We start from the raw sequence: 14728 nt of genomic DNA on the forward strand, positions 1-14728 counted from the left end.
TTTTTAGAATAGTGACATATTACCCCAAAACGCCATTTTATTTTCTAATGAGCCTATACAATATGATTGTTAAGAAAATGAATGGACATATTAAATATATTCATTTTAACCCATATTAATAGTTAATAAGTTAACAAGCTATTCGAGCTAAATGTTGTGTAACGTTTAAATAATAACTTACATAAAACACTATGAAAGTTATAAGAAACACGTTTTCGTATACTATGCCATCATATTTACCTTATAAAAACAATACTGTTGCCAGGAAATTGTTGCTATTTATGCAATATGTTAAGCATACAATTGTATGTACACAATTTTGTAGCACTAACGTAAGCGCTGCTAATCAGTATCATTGTGAAACAAAACGAGTGGCATATTCCCTCAATTGGCGTATTACTCGCAGTTACTCTATTTTTTTAGAAAGTGTTTTTATATTGTATAATCTTTTGTTGTGATTTAGATATGATATCTCTAGACTATAGATCTATGCTATATAAGATCTGCTCTAAATACGCAGCAAAGTGTGAGAGCAACTTGGTGAATGGCAAAATAGAGGATGGTAAAAATAAAGTTCAATCAATAAATAATTAGTTTATGACAAATAATTAAACAAGTTAGTGGTTGCGTTATGAAAAATTCCCTTATTAAAAAAACCCACAAAAATGATTTAATAATTTTTTATTAAGTAAATTAAAGGAAAGGGCGAGAAACGACGAAAATGGCACCGCAGAAATGATGGGAGAATAAATCGAAAAGTATGATCGAAAGAAGTATAAGTACAAAGTAAGTCTATTTTAAAATAGTTATCGTTCAATAATGGTCATTTAAGATCTGTCTTTATTATCCAGATTAGAACGTATTCTTTCAAGTCCGTCTCGATATACTCTCAAGTAGGACACAGAATCATAGTTAAGTCATAATGATATAAGTTATCATAACGTCATTTGTCACAGAAATAATAAGTGGTAAATAACGTTATGATGATATCCTTATGATATTATTATGATTTCTGTGTTCTACTTGAGTAGTATTTCCACTTAGACTTAGTGGGCAATATCGGATGTACATATGTGGTATTATGCGCCATTTGTCCGAACATGAAGATGAGGTTAAAGCAAAAAAGAACGAATTGAAAACACACACAATCACCCTCATGACAAGTTGGACCTGACCTTCGGAGCTAACTAAGTAGATGCATTTAGAAACAACGCTCTAAATGATCGATAATGTATTCGCTTCTTTAGCAACGTCTACAAAACTTCTTTCTATAAATCGCTGATTTTTTTTATCGTCTTAAAATTCAAAATAACTTTAAAAACCTGACACGATGAGACAATACGACATTGTTTTTCGTAATAAAAAATTTATGTGAAACATTACTCTGATTAGAGTTATTTAATAATAACAATTTTTGTCGGTCTAAATAATTAATCAGCAGTAACACATAAGTAAGAATTGAAACATAAAAATGTTTATTTATTACAATAAGTATATAAAATTTAACAACAAAATAATTTACAAATATTCATTGTATATCAATATTTAAAAATATTCATAAATAGTTATATTACAAATAAAGATACGATATGCATTTTTAATATAAAAAGATTTATTAATAACAATAGTAATTTTACTAATAATTATTGATATATCAAATATCAGAAGCACAAGAAATAAAAAATATAATACAATATTTATTTAATATTATCTTTGCTCAAATATATATATGTCTTAATTAATCGTATTGCTAGTCTTAGAGAAAGACTTTTTCGTCAGCTGCTCATTCTTATGAATGAGTAAAAATACTTTCTTACAATTAGAAAACATTAGACATAGACGAATTCATCATCAATTGTTAGTTCTTGATCGTCAAACTCTTGAAGTAGTTTCATTAAACGGTCATATAATAGAGTTTTAGCATCGATGGCCCATAAAAAATCCAAATGGTTGAATAATTTATACGGATTTTCCTCCAGCAGGATAACATTCGGCAGATATTTATATATTTCAAGGACATTCTAAGAACAAAAATATGAAAAACGATAAAATTAAATCAGTATCGTGGCCATAACAAATAATATTAAATTAATAATAGCTAATAATAATTTTAAAAATGTATATAAACACACAATTATTTATTAAATACTAGTTTGATAGATATATATAAATAAATATATTGGTTCAAAGAACGAGAGAGGAGTATATAAGAGAAGTAAAAGAGAAAAAGAGCAAAAAGAAGGAGCAGGAGAAATGGAAGTAAGGGAAAAAAGTAATATTCCGTATATAAAAAAAAATATGTGGTTTAAGTAATCAATTTCACACATACACAATTTTTACAAAATGGCAAACGTTTGAACTTCAAATGTATAATTTTTTATCAAAAATATTCCCTTTGGCTACGCTCAGAAATGTCTTACATAAAAATTAAAAGTGACCTTACCGATTTTGAAGCAAGCAAATCATTGACGGAATAATATAAAGCTAAGGGTGCAGTAACTTTTTTTAAATCATACATTATGGGTGTCTTTTGTTTATATTTCTTGTAATTGTCCAAATATCCGTTATCGAGTGCTTGAAATTTCTCTGCAACAATCAATATTAATTATCTACATAAATATAAAATTTAAGTTGAAGTTTCTCAAATTTTAATTTTTTTTAAATAAACACAAAATATCCTGTAATTGTAAAAAAACTAAAAAACTACTTAAAAGAATTACTATTTAAACTTTTATTTATATTATTAATAAAGATAATACAAAGATAAAAACTCTCATAATATTGTAATTACGTTTTAACGCAATCAAATTTCTTTCTTTCTTTATAATTAACATGATAGTTTATATTATTATATATGTGTGAAAAGGAAAGAAATACTCACGAGTAATAATATTTTGATAAAAATGTCGTATTGTTTGTAATGAAATACCGGCCGGAGCATACGAAAATACTTCTGGCATTGCCGTCTGCAATAAATGATTTAATTAAAAACAATTTTGATTTGTTGTATGTACATTAGAATATAAACACTCTATTTTATAATTTTTATTATAAGATGTAAAAACAGTATTGCAATTAGCAAAATCTTCAAAATTGAAAATGTATAACATACAGTATTAAGTTGCACTGGATCGGATCCGGCGATTACAAATATTACTGCAGCGCAGATAGGCTGAGTAATTGCTTTATCTGTACACAGAGTTCTTCCAATCCTAATACTCGTTGATGATAAGGAGGCTATTTCGTACATTCCATTAGACTCGAGAAATTCCTAATAAACGAGTAAACGTAAATATAAAAAATATAAACGTGTAATTGTAATTGCTTTATACATATATATTATATAATATAGTTAGTTAAAGTTTGAGATATTTCTAGAACAATTTTTTAAAGAGACAATTATCTCGTTTCTCTTTCTACTTTTGCACAGAATAACTTTTAAATAACGTTTCAAACTTTAACCAGCTTTATAGCCACTTTATTGAACAATTAAAACTGTTTTTAATATTATAAAATTATTTACAATATTTACAAGAAAAATTCATGAAAATATATTATACTAAATATTTACTAAAAAATCTTTTAAAATAAAAGACTTATATAATATAATGTTATATCGACTCAATTATTTATGACATTTATAATAAATGTAGTAATAAAGTAATATTGCTAATATAAATTATTCTTCTAATTGTTAAGATAAAGTAAATTTTATAATTTATATATGTAAAATTGGTATATCTTACAATATTATATAGTTTTTTTTTAAATACGATTTTGATATCTCATTACCATAATCTTTGGCATTTTACTACGAAAGTGTTCCAAAAGAGGAGATATTTCTTTCCAGATGGCAACCGGAGCAAGGCAGATTCCCAGTCTTATTTTTGCATTATATTCGGGTTTCATGGATAATAAAGTGAACAGTATGGTAGTTCCCATTGAATGACCGATGTAGTGCAGATTTTTTTGTTTTGTGTATCTAAGTATGAAGTCTATCATAGCTGGTAGGTCTCTCATTGCTATTTCATGATAGCTGGACAATGAAATAAAATTTTATTGTTTCCTTTATTATTTTTTAATCTTACTACTAAACATTTGTTATTAATTTTTTAACATAAATTAGAATTGATTTTTTACAATTAATTAACACACATCAAAGTCGATTTTTTTTTATGAGAATTTTGCTATATAATGTACATGTAATGTATCCATACACAGTAACGTATTACAGTATTACAAGTGTCTCGACCTTTTTTATTTAAAAAATTGATTTTAATTAGAAATTTTAGGATAAATCTAGTTTGGATTAAATATAATATTAATTTTTAAAGAAATATTTCGACTTTTTGTTACTGTAACCATTTTTATCCTTATACTATATGTATATTTTTTGTCTTATGTTATTTAATTCAAACTAGATTTCTTCTAAAATTTTTATAATAAACAAATCAATTAAAGAAGACTCTCGAAAGTTTCAAATAACAAGAATAAAACGGCTAATGAGAGCTATTCGCCGTTATTAGTGCGATTATATATGTATAAGATATGTTAAAGAGTGAATATTATATACTACGTAAGTAGTTCCTCCCCGTTGCGCGCCGAACATCCGTCGGACTTTAAACGCAAATCTAATCAACTACTATTTTTATAATAATTAAAATCAGTATAGTTTCTTAGTAAAAAAAATATAAAGATTTATAAAACTGCATGGATACATTATATGCTTCAATATTGGGTAAATATATAGAATAGGGGAGCCCCCCCTGATGATCTTGACCTTGACATATGTTGTCAAGGTCAAGATCATCGGGGGGGGGCTCCCCTATTCTATATATTTACCCAATATTCTTGTTAAGAAAAAAATCGAATTGAGTTTAAAAACTCAATAATTACAAAATAAAGTTTTACCTAAATTGCCAAAATTCCTTATTTTGTGGAGATATTTTTATATGTGATTGGCAATATGCATTTCCCCTGTTATTTCCAATCCATACATCATATCCTTTATCAGCCAATAAAAATGCTAGAACACAAGATAATGATATACAATTAGTTCTCTTATTATATCATCAGATTATCATTAATAATCAAATATTTTTAACAAAAATAGTAACTGTCTTCCTCTTTATCAAAATAAACATTTATCATGATGATACGTTCTATTTTTTATTTACTATGGTGAATATTTTCCATTCTTTTAAAATATAGGATGTTATCTACAATATTTTATTATTCTAACAAGTTTTTTGAAAATGGTTTTTTAGATTAAAAAAATAAAATAGAGATAATAATAGTAGATTGACTTATAATAAAATCTTTTTTGAATGTAATAAATATAGAACTACTATTAAGTATGTAATAATAAATTTTATGAATAATACAAACTTTTTTAGAAATTAAATTATTTAAACAATTTTATTATTGCTGCATAATTAATATATAACATATTTAATTTTTTAAATTTAGTTAAAACGTGTAATTAAATGTTATCAGATAACATTATAAAATAGGGTAACTCCGGCATATACGCCGCACCTAAAAAAACTTAATTTATTAAGTATTACTCATTATGTTTAAGGTAAACGAACTGTATTAGTAAAAACTTGGTACTGTATATTACTACGAAAAAAATATTAGAAATCCAAAATACTTATTTTTTGTATTAAAAAAAGAACTTTTTGCAAAAACCTGAAATCATAACATATAATACTAATATAACATACAGACATGTAACAGAATATATAGTTGCCGGAAAATTATCCCCATTCTTTCTTTTTTTCTGACTTCTGCAGCATGTATCCTCGCACGGCGTTTTGCCGGAGTTACCCTATTTCAAATAAAAGTTAATCTAATTAAATTTGCTAAATTTTTTGCTTCTTGAACCTTAATTGTATATTACTAAGTTTCTACCTTGCTCTTGATCTGATTTCCTAAGATAAATATTCGCCAAAACTTTCACTACCTGAGTTGTTCTACTGTTCCAACTATAAATTCTTGAAGTCAAGTGAAGTCAAGGTGAACGTATCGATTAATCTTCAATTTTATTCTCAACTGGATACGCTCGCGTGCGTGTATGTAATTGTAACATGTAGTTTTTCCATACCATATATCCAAAACTGCGACTTGAAATATTAAAAATTCTATGGATTTTGTTGTTATAATAATATTTGTAATTCTTTTAATTTCTACATCATTCTATGCAATGTATATATTTATAATGATTTCATTTTTCGTATCCGTAAGAATACAACTTTTTCATGTGTTGTGAAAGATTTTGCACACAGATTATGGATAAATAGAAAATGAAAAAGTTCTAATTTTTAAAACTAGAAACAAATGAATAGTTAGATGGGCCGAAATTGAAATTAAACTTCATTGGTAGAAATGGTCATCAGTCGATTAATATATTTAGTAATGATTAGTGTACAATATGTATTAATAATCACTCACCAAGATCTTTGCCAGCACCAAATATTACCCAGCAATCAGATGTACACAAGAGACCATGTTGAAGAAATACAACTTTTCTACTTCTTTGATCTTTAAATAAAGGATTCCCCAATAATCTATGTAGCACCAAGATATAACCATCTTCTGTTATGGTATAATGTTCCTCGGCGGAGTAACCATTTTTCTCTACTAAACCAATCTACGTAGATATTAAAAATGTTAAAATATGATTCAAGACTTTTCAATAATCTTTCATAAAATTTTACGTGTAATACTTTACGTAAATTAACAAAATATCTATTAATACGAAAGAAACGTGTTTTATTCAAATTTGCATGCAATTAATCTGTATTATTAAAATAAAAGTAGTTTCTGTTATAGAAACTAATTTTTTAAGTAAATATAGTATTTTAATGATTTATAATTACTTTTTTTATTCAGTTTAGTAAATATAATTAATCCTCTAATAATATTGAAATCTTTTTTAAATATTTTGTAATTTGAAATGCAGTTTCTTATTTCATAAACAAAATTTTATTAAAATTTTGGATTGCTCGAAAAAGTACTTCGATAGTTGTATTGCTATTATTTAATTATTATTCGCTAATACAGCAAATTGTTTTTTATACATAAGGTTTATTTTATTTTAATAATTAAAATCCTAATTGTACTAATAATATTATTTTGTGAGTATGAATTTAATAAAACAAAAGGCAATCTTGCACTTACAAAATCCAATGTGGTTACATTGTTTTTTGCAGTTTTGACTTCTTCTGGCTTCTTTACTCTTACTACACCGCGATCTTTCGAAAATAGATAGTTGAATATTGCTTTCTGAGAGAATACTGAATCTCCCCAGAGGTTTAGTTTCGCTTCCAATAACACTACAGCAAGCATAAGTGTGAACAAAACAAGTTTTATGTCCATTCTTATGAAATTGTAAATTACAGCTCGCAAATCTCGATCACTATAATATTAGGTATAAATTTTGCGACATCTGTCTTCATTTGCGTTGCGAGGAAACTACGAATATATTTAATATTAGATTATTCATTAATCGTTTAACGATAATTCTTTTTTAACGTGAATATCAAAAAAATTAATTAAAGATAAATATCATTTTAATTATTAATTTTTAAAAATTAAATCAAATATCTATTAATTAAACTACTATTAAACTACAAAATTGTTAAAAAAGTAATTATAAATTTTTGTTATTTGTTCGACTAATGCTTACTTTGTAGGAAGTAAACGTTCATAATAATTTATTATAAAAATATACCATTAAAACCTTTAATTAAAATTTTGATATATTATGTTACTAAATTCTTATTATTTTTGTTTTTTTTTACAAATTTTTTAAAGAATTTATTAATTAATCTTAAATGTTTCTTTTTTACAAACATTTCAATAATATATTACATTTGTAATTGTATTGTAATAAAATAAATCATAATTAGAGGATTGACTTAAGTAACCTATTTTTAAATTAAAAAATGTACACTTTTTATGATAAACTGGATTCTTATTTCATATTTCTTAATCGTTTGATTATGCATGGTTTGGAAGTTTTAATGTGCAGAACAGGAATTTGAGTGACAGTAATTATTTGAATATCAGGATGGAGAGGGTAGAAAAGAAGGGCTATTCTATCTGTGAAAATTGCTAGTGCTAGACATAGCAATCAACCGTAGTATGATATCTACATGAATATATATGATTTCAAAGGAATCCTAATAAAATTATGATTAGCTAATTAAAACTAGCTAAAGATATTTAAATTTGAATGTGATTTTAATCTAAATTTTTTAATAAAACGAGTAAATAAATTCTCTTTAGGTTAATAATGATTTAAGAGAAGACATTGCTCATCACAATTAGATTTTAATTAAAATCAATCTACGACTGTATAACCTCCCCGTGGTACATTTCGAATAATGCCGCTAATACCGGCGGCAGCATTTTTAGAAATTTTCAGAGAAAAGGTTACATGATGCATTATTCACTTCAAATCACTCAGTGAAAGAAATTGTAGCATAATGATAAAAAATTTTAAAGAGAAAATGTTAAACTTTACTTATACAATTAAAGAAATTTGTTATGGATTTAAAAAGTTTTTTCGCGTACGTTGTTTCGCTACCATTCTTCGCGGAGATATGTGAAATTTGAATTTGGTTCTTTTTAATGCTGATTTTAAGTGACTTTAATTTTGTTCAGTAGCTACACGCAAACTTCAAGATAAAATAACTTCGTCAAAAATCATCGTATTGAGATGTTTAAAAAAGTATTTTAAAGCTTAAAATCTTTACTTTTCAGACTAGTACTTGAAAAAACGGTTTTACTGATATTTCGTGAAGTTACATAAACATAAATAAAAGTGCGTCAAACCTAAAAATTTTTTACGAAATTTGAGAATTTCCACTGCACGAAATAAAAATTGCACACAATTGTGCAGCTTACATCATTCAAAAGAGCGAATCTTTACCTTTAACTTCGCAAATTTCATAAAAAATGTTGAGATCTGATATATCTTCATTTATGTTTGTGTAACTTCATAAAATCTCCGTGAGACCACATTTTCAAGTAGTGATCTAAAAAGTAGAGGTTTCAAGCTGTAAAATGTTTTTTAAACATCTCGATAAGATGATTTTTGAAAGTTATTCTATCTTTAAATTTGCCTATTTTTGCATATTGAAACAGGTGTTGCGTTAATTTTGTTGCGCAGTGTATATAAAAGTGTGACATACAAGTTTTATAATTTAAAATAGAAAAAATGTCTATGAAATATAAATTTTTCATAAAATTAATTCTTTTAAATAGATAACATACCATTTTTTTGTGTTTTGATTAACGGACGCTTAGCATTTTACTCATATAATTGACAATTAAGAATGTTACTTTTTCGTTACCTTTTTACCTTATTGATCAGAAACATAAAATGAAGAATGTGAATTAATTTATCACACACATTAAGATAACTATTGAATTTTATAATAATTTTAACTCATAAATAATATAAAAATTTTAACTCAGATTTTAATGATTCTGTATTAATTTTTGTAACATTGAAAATGATCCGATCGGAGTCGAAACGTATGTTTGTTTTGTTTATATAATTTTTATATTATGATTATTGGAATTAAAATCGTTTTTACATTACTGGCTCTTTGCCCTTATTATATATCTGTATTGTTTTATACTTACAGAACCTTATAATTATATTAAATTTATAAAATACACGAAAATTTGTATAACATACTGAAATTTAACGTAAAGTATTATATTGCGAGTGTGGTTTAATTTTGAGGGTTTTGCAAAAAATGAAAATATTTTAATTGGATATTCATTCATTATCTTGTTTAAATAAGTTAGTTTTTGAGAAAAAATCTTCAAAACTAAATCACACATTTAATATATCTAATTGTTTTCTTGATTTATTGTTTTTGTAGATTTTATTTTTTTTGTAAAAATTTTATATAATATATCTTCAGGTCTTCGGCTTTTTAAGTGTAGTGCAAAATTATAATTTTTATTAAATTTTAGATTTATAGACAGTATTATTAGCAACATTTATATTACAAATGTCAACAACTTGATTGGATTTGCATCACAAATTTTATGTTTCTGTTACTTATTTATCCATTTTTTAAACATGTTTTATATTTTAATGTACTCACCAATATATTTAATTAAAATACCATAAACTAGTCATTATTGAAAAATATATTTTTAGCGATAAATTATTCGGTTTTTAAACGTGAATTATGCGTTTTAATTTTACTGAAACTGTCACGTACGGCGAGTAAGTCGAAACTGTGAGCAACAAACGTGCTGCGCTTATACAAATATATAGGTATGCAGAAACGTGGTCGTACTGTGCGATAATCGGAGGTTAAACGAATCTTCAAGGTCGCGTGAAATTTCACGATTTCGTATTCAGCTAATCAACTTTAATCAAAAAAGGCTGGCTAAATTTAATCCTAAATAATTGGTCATTGTCAGATATACTGAATAATTATATGGATAAATGCTAGATCAAACAATACATTTTTTTTTAGCTGTCTTCTTAAACAAGTGTCTTCATCTTGCATATTGTTACGTGTAACGAATAAGCATAATCGGAAACAATTTATAAATCAGTACCTGTTCTATTATATTTGTTAGTATAGATATAATAATTAATCTTTCATTGTTTCGCGCGTATACACAAAGATAAAAATTAGATTAGAAATAATAAATTATATAATTTAGCGTAGAAAACTTTAATTTGGACTATTCTGCTGATTGTATCAATTACCAATTAAATTAATCAGAAATTTAGTCAAAGTTGTTTTATAATATATCTCGCAAATGGTAAGGGAGAGTGGTCTAAATCGGACCTATTTGCAGTTTTTGTTTTCTATAAGGAGTAAATAAAGTCCGATCATAAAACGAATGATTCTGTTCGAAAGATCATTTAATTTCCTTCATTATTGCTCTAGCTAGACTATTTTGACATATCTCTTATCTGTGCAAAGACTAGAAATAATCTGCCTTGATGTTATACAAAGACAACGTTCTTTTTTATTTCCGATAAATTAACGATTTATGTGTGACAATTGAAGGTTCTGAGATTAAATCTTTTTTCAATGTTTTTAATTCTTTTCACCCACGCGTTTACAATTTACGTAAAAGGTCGGAACAGATTCTTTAAATTTTCTTAATACCTCGATCATTAAAGAGAATATCTTAATTTTTGATTGGTACCAAAAACCCATTTTTTCAGATAAATTTCTTAACTTTTTTTCAAATTATCCGTTATCTCAAGAGAAAGGCATAATCATTAATTTAGTAGACAGAGCTATAATATTATCAGATCGATCCGGTTTTCCATACTAAAAATCTAATTTTTTTTCGTTTCTCGGTGCACAGCATATCTCTCTTCCCACTTCGCTTCCCGTACAAATACTTTTTCTTTTTTTTCTTGTTCTGCTTTTTTTTGCCGCGTCTCAACGGCGACTGTCCTTCCATGCGGCGACTTTTTCTTCGAAGTGTTACGAATCCCCGTTCTTTTTTATGTTATTTCTAGCATCGTCCTGCATCATATCCTACTTTTTTAGAACAATTGTATAGATATCACAGTCGCTATGAATTGAAATGTCACCTGAGTGCACGCTTGGGCTTTACCTTACATGTTAAAAGCTGCAACTTTGAAAATTAATAACTCGAATTCAGTACGGCTATGTTTTTTGGAATTTGGGGGATATATCGATAATGATATTAATAGCATATAGTTTAAATTTGAAGCATTTTGTATGGAAATCGATTAGCCGGTGAACGACCTTAAAAACGAGTGACACAAGGTATTGACTTTGAATATATATTATAATTCGGGATTATTTCAAACTATAGATTATACATTTAATTGAAACTTTTGTACTATAAATATTACGTGTATATATACACACGTATATATATATATATATATATATATATATATATAATATATATATACACACACATGTTTATAACAAGCGTTGTTTATAACAAGCGGCAATAGTCGTCGCTAGACATGAGTCGCATGCCTAGCGACGGCGAACGCAAACGCACGCGGCGCGCTTTGCAGAGCGGTCCTATCCAGCCGCGCGTTTGCATTTGACGATGGGCCGGGCAAATTTAAATATTTTTATAAATTAATATCTCGTTAATTATTACTGCAATCGCAAAATGGTACAGGACTTTTCGACTCAGTATAGTCTGTTCTACCCACTCATGAAATATTATGCGGTTATTCTCAGCCACCCTGTATATATATATATAATATATCAAATGTTTTATTTCTCATTTGTTTCATTTCTCTATAGCATTACATTTAGTCATTTTTCTATTTTCAAGGAAATATTATTTTTGTTACAAATTTTTAAATAAATTTATAAAAAATAACGTTAAATATAATATATATTATAATGAAAAAAAATATATATATTATAATAATGTTAAAAATAATGTCAAAAAATAATGTTAAAAATAATAATATAAATATATATAATAAAAATGAGTAAAATATCAGACAATCAAGTATAATCATATTACATCGAATAGTCATCGAAGTATGTAAGAATTCAGTATACATTTGAAACTAATTTACAATAAAATGCCTTTTTAAATCATCTATATATACTTTACAATTTTTATCTAAGAATTTTAATATGTGTAACATTGATATTTTTTATAGGTTTATAAAAATGTACGTTTTACTTATTTCTAGTTCATTTATTATTAGCCATAAAAATAAACGAGTTTGTTTCTGCTGACTTATACATATATGATATTAAAAAAATTATTTGTATATTAGTATATTTATAACATTTAATTATATATTTATTTATGTAATGTTTATATTCGAATGGCAATTTTAAGTATAAGCTTTGCTGTAATACTTCCTAAATATTATATATTTTGAATTAAGATCTTTGAGTTTTTTAAATAAAAAGTTTCTTCAAGAAAGAAGAACAATGTTTAAATTTGAATATCTCTTGTATCATTAAATGAAAGAGGTGTATTTCTTTATTATCATTTTGCAATAATAAATCAAAATCTTGATAGATTATATTATACATATATTCGTGCACAAATGAAATTGTAACATTAATATATTTTAGTAGTTTACATTAAAAAAAGCAAGTGTCCGTTTATTTTATTGTATTTAATGGCATATTTTTATTTGGTATTCCGCTCAGAGTTGTTATTTTCTTCTCTAATGCAAGTATGTATTATAATAATCTGAGTTATTGTAATGAGATTTTAATTTGTTTTTAAGTATAAATATGAGAATATCTTTGTTTTTCACTATGGCGCAAATATTTTGAAAAACATTTATATAATAATTAATATTGCATTCGTTATCTTATTATATTTAAGAGAGTTATATATCTAACTTTTTTCTAATTTGCTAAAGGACATAAAAATATTACGGTTTTCCGTCATTTATTAACATGCTTGTTAAATAAATTTATAATAACGTCTTATAATACGATCTAATTTCATAATATGCTCTTACAGATCTAGTATTATGTTTTCCTGTATGTCATAATGACCAACCGACTGAGTAACTATGCGCTTAACCGCGCGTAGCACTCTTAACTAGAGACTATCGCGTCGCGTTAGTCTCTATAATTATGCCAAGAGTGCAACTAGAGAAAGTTTATGAGCGGAAATTGGTTATTTCGTATTTGATTGAGAGCATTCAGCAATCACATTACATTTAATGGAAATATATGTCACAATACGTTTTTAAAATACACACACACATCACACATAAATATTGAATCACTCTCGTCTCCCTCTAAAAATCTCATTAAAAAAAAATATTTATAAGTAAAATATGTTACATATATTTTTAATATTTTCGAAATATTTAATCATAATTTTAATAATCCAAAAATCATTTTTAATGTAAGAAACTTTTAGATGTAAAAAAATGTTGATTTTATTTTATTATTCTTTTTTTTTTGTTTTCTATATAATGCAATATAATTGTAAGTAAAATATTTTATAAATTATACATTTAAATTAAATAATACTTTATCAATGTAATAATTTAAATAATAATTTTGATATTTCATGTTTTCACATTGAACTAAAAGAAATTTTAAATACCGATGAGAATAAGCCATTTATGGTCATTTATCCAGCCAAGCTGGATATTGAATGCTTGATGTATTATAATTTTCTTGTGAATTTATATACTACGTATGCATAGATCTCTAAATGCGCGCCGAAATTCTTTCAGACTTACAACGCAAACTAATAAACTACCGCAGTATTATCACGAGTTAAATTAACAATTTTTGATACTTATTACATCTTGGATCTTAATAATACGTTGAATGACATATTAAAAATCTGTAAATAATTTAAATTTTATTTGCGACGCGCCAATGACCCTTTCTGCCTCTTGATAGATAAATTTCCCTCCAATGCGCATTAACGCACATAGTGGAAGGAACTCAGGCGTATATTCAGCTCTTGTGCATAGATTTTTAACAACAAATAAAAATATGACACTATATAACGCTATATAACCGCGGTTATTTAAATTAAGCATTATGTCATTATTTTTTGAATTACTTAGTTTGTATTTTAAATTATAGTATTATTTGTTTATACATAATATATAACATAATAAATTCAATTTTGTTCATTTTATCATAATAAAAATTAATCCATAAACTTCTTCCTACTTTAATATTAACACGTTTTCTTTTGAGCGATAAAAATATATATTTGTTACATC

At 25.8% G+C, this 14728-nt stretch overlaps 1 protein-coding gene across 1 annotated transcript; it reads right to left on the reverse strand.

The window, feature by feature from the left end:
- Positions 1-1829: 1829 nt before the first annotated feature.
- LOC108774149 (lipase 3-like) lies at positions 1830-8415 on the reverse strand. The gene is made up of 9 exons (XM_018540182.1): positions 8381-8415; positions 7183-7420; positions 6454-6652; positions 4912-5026; positions 3793-4036; positions 3113-3271; positions 2882-2966; positions 2444-2586; positions 1830-2021 (listed from the first exon to the last, which is right to left on the reverse strand). Exons 1-9 carry the CDS (start codon positions 8413-8415, stop codon positions 1830-1832), a joined length of 1410 nt encoding a protein of 469 aa, XP_018395684.1.
- Between the last annotated feature and the right edge of the window lie 6313 nt (positions 8416-14728).

The sequence above is a fragment of the Cyphomyrmex costatus genome, unplaced genomic scaffold (genome assembly GCF_001594065.2).
Source record: "Cyphomyrmex costatus isolate MS0001 unplaced genomic scaffold, Ccosl1.0 scaffold2359, whole genome shotgun sequence".
NCBI classification, from domain to species: Eukaryota; Metazoa; Arthropoda; class Insecta; order Hymenoptera; family Formicidae; genus Cyphomyrmex; species Cyphomyrmex costatus.

Bases quoted from the DNA above. Each gene is read 5' to 3' on its own strand.
- LOC108774149 (XM_018540182.1), bottom strand. From the start codon at position 8,415: ATGCTGCCGCCGGTATTAGCGGCATTATTCGAAAT. The intron at 7,421-8,380 runs GTACCACGGGGA...CTAATATTATAG, and splicing joins TTAGCGGCATTATTCGAAAT to TGATCGAGATTTGCGAGCTG. The intron at 3,272-3,792 runs GTAATGAGATAT...CTCGTTTATTAG, and splicing joins GTAAAATGCCAAAGATTATG to GAATTTCTCGAGTCTAATGG.